Here is a 16,479-nt window from a genome sequence, read left to right as displayed (position 1 = left end):
GAGTTTCAGACCGAACGCTGACACGTAGACGGTATGTGACCGTCAGTTTTGGATGAGAGAAATGTTACTTCGTATCTCAAATTGAAATGCCATTGCATGCGCATCGTTGCGGTCGTGATCGCTGTAAGCTACGCATAGCGGTCGCCCCTGTGTGGCGATTTGTGAAGCTTGCTCGAACATTCGCAGGACCGACGAAATTGATCCTGTGTATTCGAGTTGCGCTGTCGCAACAACCTGCTAACAGGAGTATGTTCGGTAGTAATTACTGTCTTGGTGTAAACATCGCAGTAACCAGGATTGGCTGGTGTTTGACATGTGCTCGGTCAGTATGACGTCTGAAAGCGATCTACTTGTGCGGGCGCTATGTATCCTGACACACCATCGTTTCTCGTGATTGTACAGTAAGCTTTCTGCCCTAGCAGTAACGATACCTAAGCACTATACACCTGGTTTCCTTCGAACCACGTTCCCAATATCTTGGCTTTGAGTAATTCTTCCCCTTCCCACTCCATTTCCACCACACAGAAATCCGCCATCTTTCCAACTTCCAGACTTCCTACACGACCTTCAGCGAAAGAAGAATAAGCTGCGCCCTCTGTTGCAGCAGCTACTGCTTGGGTCATTTCAAGCTTGAAGTTCTCATTGACAGGCGCGTCACCCATGTTCGGTTGTCTCGCCGATTTACGGGTGGTTGCAACGTACAGATTTGGCAAAGGTGCATAGGGTGCCGTGGGGGTATCTGAGCCGACAGCGAGCGGTGCACCGTGTTCTGCGAAGTCAGAATATGCGAATGCTCGCTTCACCCGTTCGGGGCCAAGAAGTTTCGGCCACGCACGAAGAATGGCTGGATCGGAGTGTACTGGTTGTATGCTCGCTGTAATGCCCAGTTGGCCAAGTCGCTTTGCATCTTCCGGCGCGGTGAGTTCGAGATGCTCGATGCGGTGCCTTTGGCCATGGTTGCCATACTTTTCGAGGACATTGATAGCGTTGTGAACGGCTTGATCACCAATTGCATGCAATGCGCATTGCAATCCACCCTCGATTGCTTTTTTGACAACGGGATCGAGCATTTCAGGTGTCCAGATAGGACCCTCGAAATGACCATTGGACGTATAAGGTTCTGCTAATGCTGCAGTACAGGCATCAATAACTGATACAAAGTCAGTATATCTCTCACATGTAGTCCATCACAACTTACCTCCATCGCAGATGATCTTGATACCAACGATCCTTAAATCCGGGCTCGTCTTGTTATTGAACTCTTGACTCAGCTCAATAGCACGTTCAACTTGCTGCAATCGATGCTCTTCTCCATCGCCTGGCATGATGCACCAATGGGCAGCGACTCGCAACGGTACACCTTCGGCAGATCGTAAAGCAAGAATAGCGTCCCAGGCATTTTCATCCATCGCCATATCGATACACCCAGTACAGCCAGCCGCATGGTATGCTTTGATTGCAGTTCTCAAAGCCGCCATTTTCTCATCTCGTGGCGTGACCTTTGCTAGATATGGCCAGACGATCAAAAGCACGCAAGCTTCGCTCAAAAGACCCGAAGCATTCCCGTCGGCATCTCTTTCGATCGTTCCACCAGCCGGCGCCTCCAAATCCTGAACACCCATCTCTTTTAACGCTGAGCTATTACACCAGCACGAATGGATGTCCTTGGAATCTATGTATATGGGTCTTCCCCCAACGTCGAGATCGTCCAGCATGCTCGCCTTGGCTTCCCCGTTAGTCATGGAATGCATCCAGCCTTTACACAGTATGCGCGGTTTTTCCGGGTTCTCCTTTGCATACTGTAAGATGCGCGATCGAATCTCCTCCAGATCCTTCGCATGATCTAGATCAACCTTGTGCAGTGACTGACCCAGCATCAAAAAGTGCCTAGAAGTTGGTGTGCGAAGTTAGCACTTGTCTCGCAAATGGTCTGTAGGAAACCACTTGCATGTGCGCATCGATGAATCCAGGAAGCACATGCTTCCCACCAAGATCGGTCACTTTCACACCAGCATCGTGGTATGTTTGGACGACTGGATCGTCACAACTGCCAATAAAGCTGACCTTGCCATTTTGAATGGCCAACGTTGTGTGAAACCGTGCTTCCGGTTGCACCGCGCCGCTGTTTAAGAATCGACCGTTGGTAAAAAGCGTAGTATCATGAATATCAGACATGACTGGAATCTGTAACTTGAGAGGATTGTGTTACACAAGTGACGAGGGGTAGCTATCTGATGGACGTGCATGTGGAGTCTTAGATCCGGTTCATCGCCGGTACCCCACCTTTAGCTATCCTTATCAGGCCTGCGCCCTACGCCTTACCATTCCATCCTCCGGTGTCGCCTTGAACTTGAGAAGCCAGCAGGTCGGCCAAGTTGATCATGGCAAGCGTACCAGACAGTACAACATACGATGAAGCCCGGAACGGCGCCGCCGCGTATCTTCAATCGAGACTTTCGGCAAAGGATCATGTCACCGATGAGAACTTTGAGATACCCGTCATTGATCTGACTTCCTCATTTTCTGTCTCTCTTGAAAGCCGTAAAGCAGTCGCAGCCCAAATTCGACAAACATGTGAAACCGTTGGGTTCTTCTACATCACCAACCACCAGATCCCCGAAGCAGCCTGTAATGGAATCTTGCGCCAAGCCGAACGCTTTGTGCACGAGCTCCCGCAGAGTAAGAAGGAAGAGCTACATCTGAAGAACAACAAGTTCGGCCTGGGGTGGGAGCCAAGTGAATACACGTCGATCGCGGGTGACAAAGAAGAGAAAGAGGTGTTCAATTTTGCGTACGAGGCGGCGCTCGATCCAACTGGTGGCGATGGAAAATACAAAAATCTGGACGGGTCGACAGAGAAGGCCAACTTGTGGCCGAACGAGCAGGATTTGCCTGGGTTCTACCAGGTAAGCTGTACCTGAACGAAATGCTTATGAGACGTCTACTAACTTCGTATCCTCACCTCTGCAGGGCGTCAAAGATTACTATGGCGCTGTAAGTCTTTTTGCATCCTCAACTCATCAAAGCGCCACGCGAGCATGCTAATTAGTAATTCTTAGGTACTTAGTCTCGCCCGTCATTTGTTCCGGCTGTTTGCGCTCTCGCTCAATCTCCCTGAAGACTACTTTGACTCTATGACCACACACCCTGGTGGCATCGCACGACTCCTCTACTACCCACCTCCTAAAACTTCTCTTGCAGATAACCCTGTACCAACACAAGAAGAGCAGATTGGGCTCGGCGCTCATTCGGATTACGAGTGCTTCACGTTGCTCCTCACTTCCGAGACTCCAGGTCTCGAAGTTTTGAAGCCTTCCGGCCAATGGCATATTGCTTCGCGGGTTCCTGGTGCCCTGATCGTAAATGTCGCTGACTTTCTGATGCGCTGGACAAATGGGCTCTATAAGAGTACGGTGCATCGTGTCGTGAACAGGAGCATGGAGGCGAGGTACTCTGTGCCTTTTTTCTTCAGTTGCAACTATGATACAGTAATTGAGACGTTGCCAACATGCCTAAAAGAGGGTGAAGAAAATCGATGGAAACCGGTCAGGGCCGGACAGTACATTCTGGAAAGGTTGAATGCTACGACGGAATATGGTGCAGGCTTCCAACAGAATGGAGGGAAGTAATAGCAGGATCGCGAAGACAAAACCTGGCCATGGCATCTATGTTAGTGAAACAGCAATTGACAAAGTATGTATCAGATTCCTGCGCGAGGTGTCCAAAATTAGGAAGATTACAGGGGGAAACACGACGCCACTAGTGACATCATCGACGCGCTACTGACGCGACTTTTAGGAGTCCTTGCGCACCTCATCAACAGCATCGCTCTGACAAACGCAACGAGCTTCGTTTCATGCAACATGGCGAATCTGAAGAGCCTCTATCATCTACAAAGCTGAAATCACATGGATCTGAAGTACAGCTCGACCTAGGAAACTTATCGTGCTCGTGCTAGGCGCCCGAATCATAAAGCCTGTATTGCGAGAAGTGTTTACGGGGTTACGAATAACAACATCCACGATATTTGCAGCGTACTGCTTGACCAGACTCACTGGGAATTGCACTCAAATGCGTACGAAGGACATGGTTCACAATCATGGGCCAGAATGATCGTTGCTTTGTAGACTTCATCCAATCTAGGATCGACCTGACCTTCCTTACCGACACCAAGATGAACACGAGACACTATAACTAGCATGGCAGTTACTACGTTGGTATCTCTCGCATCCTTGACGAATGAGATGCGTCCCTTTCGTGCTGATGCGACCGAGCCATCTTGGTGCTCAATGGTCGACGCGCACAACGGCAACAGTACAGATACAAAAACCATTCAAACAGATTTCAGAAAGTTTCAGAATACTCACGAAGCTTGAAGTGGCCATAACGATTCCCTATGCCACCTGCGAAGCGTAGAAAAACCGGCGGTGCAGAGATGAAGACGAAGACAAAGACCAGTGAGCGAAAGCTGCTCCCAGTGACTGTTCTCTCTGGGTTTCTAGTACGTGACAGCGAGATCTATGTAGCCATATGCTGACAACAGTAGGGAAGTGGTAAGACGACCTTACTGAGGCACATCCTGCAATCACCGGACCATGGCTTGCGAATCGCCGTTATCGTCAACGACATGTAAGAAACCTTCCTGTACGAAATGCGTGCCAGACGTAGGCTGACTCCATATGTGCACCTTCCAGGGCATCGGTGAATGTCGACGCGAACCTTATCAGCCGTGGAAACAGCAAGAACAATAATGGGGAAATTCGTGTCAAGGAAAAGGTAAGTCTTAATTATACAAACTGTACATGAAACATGTACTCACTTCGTACCTCCAACCCTGCAGATGATTCAGATGGAGAACGGTTGCATCTGCTGCACGCTCCGCGGCGACTTGCTGGTTGAACTTGCACGCCTTGCTTGGAACGAACAAGGATTTGACCATGTGGTCATAGAAAGCTCTGGCATCAGCGAGCCACAACAGGTTGCAGAGACTTTTACGACAGAGCTTACTGAGGCAATGATCGACGCCGAAGGGATGGAACCTGATGAGAAAGAGGTGTTCGCCAGGGTGTAAGTTACTGGTAGATGTTGCTTTCCAAGGTTATCGCTGACTTGGATTACAGCGCGAAGCTCGGTGGTCTGAAGGCCATTGCGACCGTCGATACCATGGTAACTGTGGTGGACGCCTTCCGCTTCTTTTCCGAATTCGATACTGCTGAGTTCCTGCAAGACCGTTTCGGAAGGGACGAGGTACCGGACGAAGACCAGCGGACTATCTCCGATCTCTTCGCCGACCAGATTGAGTTTGCAAACGTTGTCATCGTCAACAAGATCGACAGGGCAGACAAAGCAACTCTGGGTCGTGTCAAAGGCTATATCAAGTCGCTCAATCCAAAGGCTAAGATCATCGAATCCAGGTATTCCAAGGTAGATATCCGCGAGATGCTAGTAAGTTATAGCCGTATAGAAATGAGGTGAGACATATACTGACTTCAATTCTCCATATCTGCAGAACACGGGAATTTTCAACTTTGGTGAGGCTGTCGCAAGCGTTGGATGGCTGCAGTCATTACATGAAATGACAGTCATGGACGTTCATGGCAAGAAGCGTATCGCGCCTAGGCCGGAAACACTGGAGTAAGCCACCTTATATCCAACGCTGTGCATGAGCTTATCCGTATCTAGGTATGGCATCGGATCTTTTGTTTATCGCGCCCGAAAGCCATTCCACCCACTGAAACTATATAAACTCATCGAGGGCAAATTCATCCTTTTACAAGAGGAGGCCGAAGATGTGGATGACGGCGAAGATGACGAAGAGGAAGATGAGAATGTGGTTGATGGTTCATCTGAATCTGGAAGGGCCAGCGTCTCTGGGGACGATTCCGATGAGATGAGCGAAAACAACGCTGCCCCTCCCATGGATGACAAGCAAATTCTGGCCAACAAGAAGGCATGTGCTTACTTCAGTGGCTTGCATCGAAGCAAGGGCATATTCTGGCTCGCAACGCGTCCCAATCAAATGGGCTCATGGAGCAGCGCAGGCGCAATGTTGACGCTCGGATCTGAGATGCCATGGTTCTGCTGCGTAGCTGAAGAAGAGTGGGGCGCCGACGACGATACAATAAAGGCCATCAGGAACGACTTTGAGGGCGAGTGGGGTGACAGGCGACAGGAGATCGTTTTCATTGGGGAGAAGATGGATGTTGATGGGTTGACGAAAAAACTCGATGCATGCCTACTTACTCGCAGTGAGATGAAGAAATGGGAGGAGGTTATGCACGATGAGAGATCAGACGATGATGAGAAGGAAGAGACTCTGCAGGAGATTTGGGACGATGCTTATTGGGCCGAATGGCCACGTGCGCAAGATGAAGAGGAGCATGATCACGCTCACCATCATGGCCACAAGCACTGAGCAATGATGTGGGCGCTGGCAGTGTCAAGTTACAGATTGTATGGGAGGAGCCAGACGCTAGCAGTGATGTCATTAACGCTAGAGGAGCTTCTAGCCGAAGACTCCGCCAGTGATCATCAATTGGGCGCAGCTCTGATTCCCTTATACATAAAATTTTTACACGAGTATCGCGAGATGAAATGTTTGACGTAGAGAATGCAAAATTTGCGTAGTTTGAGGAGATCGAGCAGCTTATCCATAGCTCTATTTGGCAGACCAAGTGTATTGCTTGAGTCGTTCAGACTACGAAGGTATTGTCGTTCAACGACTTCTCAAGATTTCGGAGAAACTACAATAGTATTTCCGCTAGTCGTTGATCCTGCAATTACTCACGCCCGTCACTATAGTGCTTGCCTAAAGCAGTTGCGGAGGCAAGCCCCGCTTCAAACATGGCAATCCTTCCTCAAAATCCCTCGAGCATGGCACATCTTATATAGGTCGTTGTATCAGCATTCTAACATTGGAACAAATCGTCTCCTTATCGCTATCCAAAATGGCGCTATCCTCAATGTTTGTCGGACTGGCACTAGTCGGCTCCAGCTATGCGCTAGTGTCGCGAGATGGGACAGGCCGCCTACCTGCGATGGGTTGGAGTAGCTGGAACGAGTATGAATGCGCCATCAACGAAACGGTCTTCCTGGACACCGGTGCGCTCCTTATCTCGTTGGGATTGAAGGACCTTGGTTATAATTATGTTAACATCGACGATTGGTAAGAAGTTGTGAAGAATGGTGCGAGACATACGCTGACCTTGTATCTTCACCTCTGCAGTTGGAGTGACAAGGCATACCAGCGCGATAATGTTACAGGAAAGATTCGTCCAGATTACATCAAATTTCCAAACGGCATCAATCATACAGCAGACGAGATCCACAAGCTTGGACTGAAAATTGGCATCTACAGTGATGCTGGAGACAAAACATGCGGCGGGTATGCTGGCTCTCTTGGACACGAGCAAGTAGACGCGAAGACCTTTGCTGACTGGGGAATCGATTGTGGGCCACCCTAGCAATCACCAACGTTCGTCTACTGATTCAACGCAGATCTTAAATACGACAACTGCGCTGTACCTGATGAATGGGACGACGAGTACCGATGGTGGCCAGAGAACTGGTTAGGTGGGCCGCCAGCCGAGAACCAGACTGCGGGCGGTGACGGGGAAGCCAGACCTGTTGCCGCGCCCCCAGGATACGACTGGACGACGTCCAAGAGCTTTGCGCGTTACAAGATTATGAGCGATGCCCTAGTTTCGACGAATCGGACGATTGAATACTCGCAATGTGCCTGGGGACATGCCCACATCGAGCAATGGGGTAACAGTACTGGTCACAGCTGGAGGATGTGGGGTGACATCTATCCGGAGTGGCTTGACAAACACCAAGTAAGTACTTGGTGTATATGACGCATACAAGGCACGCACTGACTTGACGATGCCATCTTTTTAGTACTCTTGGGGACTCATGCCTATCCTCAATCATGTGAGTGGTTTTCCTAGCATGGACGGCATGTAAGACAGGTACTAACCACGTACACCGGTCTTTAGGCATCCTTCTACAATAATGATACCGACTTCTGGGGACATGGCGACTGGGATATGCTTGAAGTGGGCAACGGAAACCTTACAGTCCAAGAGAGCCGTTCTCATTTCGCTCTTTGGGCTGCTCTCAAATCGCCTCTTATCATCGGTACCCCGCTTCATGGTATCAAACCTGAAATTTTAGAGATCTTGAGTAATCCGGAGCTCATCAGCTTCAATCAAGATCCAGTCGTAGGTGCGGCAGCCAAGCCCTATAAATGGGGTGTCAATGCAGACTTCACTTGGAACCAGACTCATCCGGCTGAGTATTGGAGTGGGTTGTCTTCCAAGGGAGTGCATGTCTTCGCGCTGAATACACTGAATACAACTCAAACCAAGGTCATCGACTTCTCGGAGGTACCAGAGTTGGAAGCTGACAGTGAGTATACTGTCTTTGATTCATGGACTGGAGAGGAGCAGGGAAACTTCAAGGGGCGGTACGAGGCCGCTGTTGAGCGTCATGACACTATGGCCATCAGACTGGTTGAAACGAACGGGTCTAGCTCTGGGATGTCGCACGGTCAATTGTGAGGCGCGCAATACGAATGAAGAGTAGCGTAGAGACGACAGGAAAACGCGGGGGTCTGTGCGCTTTTGACGCGACGTCGACGTGTCGGACTTGGACGTTATTAATTTCGGATGCATACATCACCAGAAAGGGCGTGCTGTGCATCTCGTCTTCCAGCCACCTTTTTTTTGTCGCGCCTTCCTCCCACGTATTGATGCTAATGTGTACACCTACTGCTTACTGATGCCTGCAGCTGATCAATAGCGAGTTCACAGCTAAAGAGCCAGAACTTGGTTCGTACCGATGATGGCGGCGACACCACCCACGATTTAGGACTTGGGCCTTTCTTCGGGCACATCAATCTCTCCTGGTTTCATTGTCGTTGGATGCTCCGGGACGCGGGACTACCATCAGAAGCCATAGCGATATGTGGCGCAAAGTCGATTGAGTTCCAAGAATTCGTGCGTCGCGTTGGAAGTCTGCAGCAGCCATTTCTAGCTCCTTCAATGATCTTCGCCTCCGATGGCAAAGTAGTGGTCGAATGCCTTTGGCCCATGGCGGACCTGCAACTCTCTTATCGAGGACAGTCCCTTCTCAGGTCAATTGTGGATCTCCTGCTTGGCTTTACTGCAGCACGTCGACAGCGAACAAATGCGCATCGGTGCCTCGACTACGCTTGGAGAACGCGTCTGTCAACCTTTTACTTTGCCGCCATGCCGACACGAACCTTACAAGGTACATTATAGTGGATGACTGTCACGTTCCGCAGCTCGTTCGTGGTCACGACATACCTGTGCTTGCTCTAGAGGACCCCAGCCCCTCCTCATGAGAACTTCCATCCAACATATACGAGAAGCAGTTGGTTCTCGTGATTTGTAGAAGCAAGATGTTCCAAGAGTGATGGCAGAGCGACATAGAGCGATGGTGTTTGTGGGCATGCGAGCTAGTGCCAGATCCACACTGCGTCATTTAGAACCAACTTGCGGTCGCAACAACCGGAACGGCATGCATGCTGGTATATGAGCGGGGTAACGCATATCTCGTATTGAACGACTTGCTTGTTGCAAAGACACGGCATCGGGATGCAGATCTCATTCTCCGAGGCTAAATACAACAGGATATTCTCCGGATCTACTCCGGACTAAGTGGCGTGGAGAAGCTACCCGAAATGCAAGACATCAAGCGACAAGTCTAGGATCTGCACAGCGCTGATCGAGTAAAGAATGCGGGGTGTTCCGCGCTCGGTTTTCCAACAAGTTCAGGTACAATTTGATCCATCAATGAGAGTCTGGATCGACGTATGTATGGAGCTAAGAACTCAGGTTCATAACCTTAGTACTTTCACATTTAAATCGCTGTTCGCAGTCTGGTCTCATCAGTAACAAATGCCTCTGAGCAAATATCAAACCAAATGTTGATAGTAGCGATCCTGGCAGTTGTTCTGGGGGTTATTCCCTTGGTAGTAGCGAACAGCACTCGCCTCTGGTACAAAACTCCTGCCAACTCGGATGCATGGACCGATGCAATACCGATAGGGAACGGCCGTCTCGGCGGCATGGTGTTTGGAATACCCGTACAAGAGCGCATACAACTGAACGAAGAGACTGTCTGGTCTGGTAGCCATCGTGACCGTCTAAATCAAGACAGCTCGCAAACAGTCTCAGAAGTTAGAGATTTGCTTACACGAGGTCAAGCTGGGGATGCAGAGAAGCTGGCGAACTTGGGCATGATGGGCAAGTAACATCTCTGTGCTGAATTCAAGCGGAATCAATACTGACTTAGTGCACCTGTCTTTAGGCACACCCCAAAGTTGTAGGAACTACCAACCACTAGGAGACATGGACATCTTCTTTGATGGCACTAGCGAATACGATAACACGACGTACGAACGTTGGCTGGATCTTGAGACTGCTGTGGCTGGTGTAAGGTTCAATGTCAACGAAACAATTTACGAGCGAGAGGTCTTCGTGTCAACACCGGACGACGTTCTTGTGCATCACTTTCGAACAACCGGACCTGATAAATTGTCATTTCAGATACGCGTACACCGACCGGAGGATGGTGGGAATGAGGCCTCAGACCAAGATTGGAACGAGAATGGTGTCACATACATGACTGGAGCGACCGGTGGCGTCGATCCTATTGTGTTCACAACAGCTTTGGCAGTAAACACTGATGGTAATGTCAAAACGCTTGGTGAATTCATTCTTGTCGACAACGCTACGGAAGCGACTGCTTTCCTCACTGCTTCTACCTCATATCGGCACAACGATACACGGATGGCTGTGGATAGCACTATTCAGCTGGCTCGCTCGCATCCGTACAACGAGCTTCGAAAGCGCCACATCGGAGACTATGCGCCACTCTACAACGCTAGCATTCTTGAATTGAATGGATCTGATGCGGAAGCTAGCAGCCTACCAACAGACGAGCGAATCAACGCTACACGCGAAGGTTCCATTGATCCAGGGTTGACCGCCCTATCCTACAACTATGGTCGCTACCTACTAATATCGTCATCGCGTAATGGGACGTTGCCTGCAAATCTCCAAGGCATCTGGAACAAAGAATTCGCACCGCAATGGGGCTCCAAGTACACCGTCAACATCAACCTTCAGATGAACTATTGGCCAGCCGAAGTCACTAGTCTATCAAGTCTACACACACCCCTGTTTGACCTTCTAGAGATCATGCGTAAGGACGGTACACATACCGCTAATGCAATGTACAATACCACTGGGTGGATGAGCCATCATAACACTGATCTTTGGGGGGATACTGCGCCTGTCGACAGATGGCTACCAGCTACGTATTGGACCTTGTCTTCCGGATGGCTTGTTACGCACATATTGGAGCATTATTGGTACACTGGCGATAAATACTTTCTAGTTTCGAAGTTGGCGACAGTCTCCGAGGCCATCGAATTCTACCTCAATACACTACAGCCATACAGCATCAACGGGACGGAATATCTTGTCACCAATCCATCAGTATCTCCGGAGAATACTTACATTGGTTCGGACGGAAAACCATACCACTTCGACATCTCGCCGACATGCGATGTTGAGATCCTCAATGAACTATTCACAAATTACATTCGTGCGGTTGCCACTCTCAATAATGCCACCACAAATCCATCTTTCCTCAGTCGCGTCCGAGAAACCCAAGCCCGGCTTCCTCCATATCGCTACTCGACGCGTTATCCTGGCACATTACAGGAGTGGATGCAAGATTACGAACAAGCAGAACCAGGCCACCGCCACGTCTCGCACCTATACGCCCTATATCCTGGTACCCAAATCCTTCCACCCGGTGCTCCAGGCTACGACGCCAAGCTTTTCAACGCCGCGGCTGCGACTCTCGAAGACCGACTTTCTCACAACGGCGCTGGAACGGGATGGTCGCGCGCATGGACGATCAATTGGTATGCGCGTCTACAAAACCGCACAGCGCTAGCAGAGAACACATACCAGTTCTTCAACAGCAGCGTTTACAACAACTTAATGGATGTGAACGAGGGCGTTTTCCAGATCGATGGGAATCTGGGCTTCGTTAGTGGTGTTGCGGAAGCGCTCCTCCAGTCGCATATTGTAGATGAGGAAGGCGTACGGGAGGTATGGCTACTACCTGTGCTGCCTGAGCAATGGAACTCTGGGAGAGTGTCTGGACTTGTGGCTAGGGGTGGATTTGTGTTTGACATTGAATGGGTAGAGAGCAGAATTAGCAGGATGAAGATGCTGAGCCGTGTCTGTGGCGTCGTAGTAATCCAATACGACGGAGGATCTGAAAATGGCACGACAGCTGGTGAGATGACTACAGCCAGTTCTGGGGTGATTAAAGCGGTTTCTGGTGGGATGATAAGGTTGGACACAAGGGCGAATCAGACGATGGAACATGAGTTCATCTGGTGAGCACCACGCTTATGATTCTAGTTCAACGCACTGTCACGATAGTAATATATAATGCACGTCGGTTTGTGCAACTCTGAAAATTCGGGATAGAGTCGTTCGCAGTACCACAAAGCGTTCTGTGGAATGCGCATGTACTAGCTGAGGGGCCTTCAGCACGCACCTTCGATGCCTTCGACAACTGAGACTACGCTGGGTACCTCGTCGCGCATTCTACGGCGCTTCCATGTCCTCTAGGCGTCTACTAGTGTTAATTTGAAAGCATGGTGATGCAAAGCTCGGTCAAAACCATTATTTGTTAACACTGAACGCGGGTGTTCGACTAGAATTCGACTTCCAACAAGCCCATAAACACCCTGTCCAATCAATTCCTACCAAGATTTGCCCACCGACTGACAACAGTATTTCCAATACTCAAAGTTCTACACACCGTTACCCCACCTTGGTGCGTTAAGGATTATGCCCATCAAACACCCGGAAATGATACCAGCGCAAGGGAGAGTGATGATCCAGCCCATATAGATCCAAGCAACCATGCGCCAGTTGATCGTTCTCCACGTACCATTACAAAGACCGACACCAACAGTGGCGCCAGTAATACATTGAGTAGTCGAGACAGGGAGCGCAAGCTTGGTAGCCAAGATGACAGTGATCGCCGCGCCCAACTCCATCGAGAATCCACGCGCTGGCGAGTGCAGAGTGATCTTATTTCCAAGGGCTCGCATGATGTTGTAGCCGTAGGTCCAGAGACCAATAACAATACAGGCACCTCCGAAGGCTAGAATCCAGAGGGGAACGGGCACCTTGCTGGAAATCTTGCCGGTTGACCAGATGAAATAGATGGCGGTGTATGGTCCAATGGCGTTGGAAACGTCGTTGGCCCCATGAGCAAAAGAGGCAGTAGATGCAGTCATGATTTGCAAGAAAGAGTATGTGTATTCAGCTCTGTTGTCGTAGTGCTCGCCAGTAGCATGGACCTTTTCGATATCGCCAGACAAGAAATCTTTGTGGCTTTGTTGAGAAACAACGTCTTGTTCAACACCGTGGAAGATGGCATACTTGATCCACCAGAAAGCGACGGCAGGGGTGTACCAGTGACCGGGGGGAGGCTGCTTCTTAGGTGTTGAGAGTTGCTTCGCAGGAGTGGCAGTAACTGGGTGAGTAGATTCGATGGGGACAATATCAGAGTCGGAGCTAGCGGCCTCCACGGTTGTAGAGTGAATAGCATCCTTTTCAATGTCATCGTGGATGGGTCGACCTTCTCCAGCGCGCTTTGCGGCGAGCTCCTCAGCGGTAAGATGTCCAGCATAGAAGTCAGGGATGTTGCCAACAATCATACCCTCTGGACGTGGGGTGGGCTCGGGGCGGCGGAGGAGGAGAGGACCTTGGATTACTTGCCAGTCCTTGAGTTCCCAGTCACCCTTGATAATGCGACGGTATAGGAAAGGAATGAAAACTTTAGTTTGAAGGTCAGCAGACAAAATACGGCAGTGGGGTGGCCTGAGAACTTACACGTAGCAACCACGAGGGCAACGGCTACACCAACAACGATGGAAACCCACACAGCTTGAATGTCAGTAAGGTCTATCTTCGCAGAACCACCCTTCCAGCAGATGAGGAGTGACAGCAGGAAGGAGGTGACAAAGAAGTAGACCGGAACCATGAAGAAAGCCTTATAAACCGGATTGTTGCGGCGCATTACACCGTACTTGGTGATCAAGAATATAACAGCACCAAAACCACCGGAGATACCAGGAGCGATACCCCAGGCGGCGAAGACCTGAGATACACCTTTGAACGACCAATTGATCCCTTGAGGGCCAGAAGCGGCAATACCAACACCAATGACACCACCCATTATTGAGTGTGTTGTAGATACAGGCATGGTAAAGCGCGTGGCAATTGTGAGGTACGTCGCAGATCCGACAATGGCACACATCATGCCCAACATGAGCACCGATGGGTCCTAAATTTCCATGTACAGATCAGCCAATGATTCACATTCGTTTTATTGGCATCGTTGAACTGCATCCCTGCTGGCGACGAGGCGGGCTCGGTTGCACTTGCGGTGAGGGGATACTACTCACATCCTCGAACAGTTTTGTGCTGATGACCTTGGTTCGGATGGTATCAGTGACGCGAGAACCGACCAACATCGCTCCAGCGAACTCCATCACAGAAGCAATGCACATGGCTTGCTTGAGAGACAATGAACGACTGGCCACAGATGTGGCGAATGAGTTAGCTACATCGTTGGCTAGAGTTTATGATCAGTAAAGTTTACTCATGTGCTTGATATCTTCGAAACAAACCTCCAATGTTCCACGCATCCAGGAATGCGAAGATTGTGCCAATCGCAAAAATGTAATCGAACTGTGGAAGGGCCGGCATCTCGATGACCTGTGGTTCTACTGGACTAGTGGTGTTGAACGAATACTGCTTGAGTTTCACCTCAATGAGACACGATATGATCTATATACCTGCCATGCCAGCATGTGTTGAGATCTCGCCATTCAGCCATGGAGAACCTTGTAACTCAGTACTTTAGGCTTTTAGCCAACCAGCACTCGTAGTTGTCTCATGTGTGCCTCCAAAACATCATCTTGGGAGTGGCACGGCGCCAGGAAAGCCTAGTCAGCCCGGATACGCTTCTGGGCAGCTTGGATGATATGATTCTCACTGAAACCTAGAGGCTGGTTGGAGTTTCCAACGATGGGTGCTATCCTATTCGGTATCTCCGCCGACATGTAATTGTGTAGGATGGGAGGATTCGCTTGGCGACAGGATCCCGCTCGAGACTAGTGCCCGCTTTGGGTTAGGTGTGGTGGTGACGAAGAGCCAATCGCAAATACCACCTGGAGCACGGGTTGTCCATGATGATCGTGGACGGCATAGAGGGAGAAAGTAAGACCAGAGCGGGAATCTTGGAACCAAGAGTAGTTCGAAACCAATCAATCGCTTAGGTGTCCTGTCCTTGCCGAACCTCCATGTTTTCAATACTGGCAAGACAGCGATCGGGAACACCAAGGGGCGTCCAGGAGCTGGATGCATGGAAGGTGTCTGGAAATGCATGAGATGCCCCTTGCTCCACACCACCGGCGTACTTGGTTGTCGACCATAGGATTATATGAGCTGATCGTTGGTTATGTCTACAACAGGAAGGCGACATGTTCCGCTCCAAAATCGGAAATTTGAGTTTTTTCCCTGGTCAGCTTCAAATAGCTTCTCAGCTGGTTCCTGATTAGAATGAGGTTGAGATTGGGGTATTGGCCGCCTATGTTTGTCCTAATGTGATCATGGACGCCCCAAGCCCGAGAACTGGTGCACTGTACGTCCAGAGCACGCGGGCTCGGATGAAGACCGTTAAAGACTACAAAAAAAGCCTGCTGGCAACCAGAGGCATGATAAGGTCCACATTTATGCGCCTAGCCACTCGTACGAACATGCAACAAATGACAAGAGGCGCCAATGTGGCTGTCTTGTTAGTACAAGTGCGCTTGGTAGGAACGCTCTGCTGGAACGATATCTAGCCAAGACATGATATGCGCCTATCTAGTGGACCGATGTTCCATCGTCGAGAACCTGCGGGCCCTCAGGCGCATACTGGGTAAGGCGTATGTGTCTTGGTATGTCCAGTAGACTATCGATGCCCAGTTTTTCGAAGACTCAGTCGATTGTGTACGAGAGGCATAACGGCGGTCAATTCGCGCCACACTGGACGGTTCTCCGTACTCCTTGTTTCGTGCACATCAACATGGAAAATGGGAAGCAAATAGATGCCGGCGTGTATAAAATCGAACTGACCAACTGTATTTGCTCCTCGAGTACGCTACATACACTTGTTTGGCCTGTTTCAGACACAAAGAGAGATCTGCAGACTCACAGGCATGTCGTCGTACTTGAACTCGTACCAGTCTTCACTGGCATCCTCCGATTTATAGAGCGGGGAGATAGGATACGATGCTGGAACTGGTGAGGACGGAACGGCGCATGAGGTTCGCTCGTGTAACATCCCACAATGGCCATACTTATT

The 16,479-nt window shown here is 49.9% G+C and overlaps 5 protein-coding genes across 5 annotated transcripts; 3 read left to right on the top strand and 2 right to left on the bottom strand.

Moving 5' to 3' along the window:
- Positions 1 to 431: 431 nt before the first annotated feature.
- GT037_001970 (amidohydrolase family protein) lies at positions 432 to 2,175 on the bottom strand (the record flags this gene model as incomplete). The annotated part of the gene is made up of 3 exons (XM_038927017.1): positions 432 to 1,150; positions 1,199 to 1,865; positions 1,945 to 2,175. 3 exons carry the CDS (start codon positions 2,173 to 2,175, stop codon positions 432 to 434), a joined length of 1,617 nt encoding a protein of 538 aa, XP_038790309.1.
- A 206-nt stretch (positions 2,176 to 2,381) lies between these two features.
- On the top strand, positions 2,382 to 6,415 carry GT037_001969 (uncharacterized protein; the record flags this gene model as incomplete). The annotated part of the gene is made up of 9 exons (XM_038927016.1): positions 2,382 to 2,906; positions 2,971 to 2,994; positions 3,060 to 3,359; positions 4,547 to 4,629; positions 4,695 to 4,776; positions 4,841 to 5,067; positions 5,121 to 5,445; positions 5,510 to 5,634; positions 5,683 to 6,415. The coding sequence occupies 9 exons, from the start codon at positions 2,382 to 2,384 to the stop codon at positions 6,413 to 6,415; spliced, it is 2,424 nt and encodes an 807-aa protein (XP_038790308.1).
- A 532-nt stretch (positions 6,416 to 6,947) lies between these two features.
- On the top strand, positions 6,948 to 8,561 carry GT037_001968 (alpha-galactosidase precursor; the record flags this gene model as incomplete). The annotated part of the gene is made up of 5 exons (XM_038927015.1): positions 6,948 to 7,165; positions 7,226 to 7,449; positions 7,498 to 7,835; positions 7,900 to 7,932; positions 7,998 to 8,561. 5 exons carry the CDS (start codon positions 6,948 to 6,950, stop codon positions 8,559 to 8,561), a joined length of 1,377 nt encoding a protein of 458 aa, XP_038790307.1.
- A 1,388-nt stretch (positions 8,562 to 9,949) lies between these two features.
- On the top strand, positions 9,950 to 12,449 carry GT037_001967 (glycoside hydrolase family 95 protein; the record flags this gene model as incomplete). Its single annotated transcript, XM_038927014.1, has 2 exons — positions 9,950 to 10,275; positions 10,355 to 12,449. The coding sequence occupies 2 exons, from the start codon at positions 9,950 to 9,952 to the stop codon at positions 12,447 to 12,449; spliced, it is 2,421 nt and encodes an 806-aa protein (XP_038790306.1).
- A 419-nt stretch (positions 12,450 to 12,868) lies between these two features.
- On the bottom strand, positions 12,869 to 14,837 carry GT037_001966 (phosphate-repressible phosphate permease-like protein; the record flags this gene model as incomplete). The annotated part of the gene is made up of 4 exons (XM_038927013.1): positions 12,869 to 13,902; positions 13,959 to 14,412; positions 14,534 to 14,703; positions 14,759 to 14,837. 4 exons carry the CDS (start codon positions 14,835 to 14,837, stop codon positions 12,869 to 12,871), a joined length of 1,737 nt encoding a protein of 578 aa, XP_038790305.1.
- Positions 14,838 to 16,479: the final 1,642 nt, after the last annotated feature.

This window comes from Alternaria burnsii, assembly GCF_013036055.1.
Source record: "Alternaria burnsii strain CBS107.38 chromosome Unknown 750, whole genome shotgun sequence".
NCBI classification, from domain to species: Eukaryota; Fungi; Ascomycota; class Dothideomycetes; order Pleosporales; family Pleosporaceae; genus Alternaria; species Alternaria burnsii.
The sequence above is the reverse complement of the archived record's forward strand: the minus strand, read 5'-3'. Positions and strand labels throughout refer to the sequence as shown.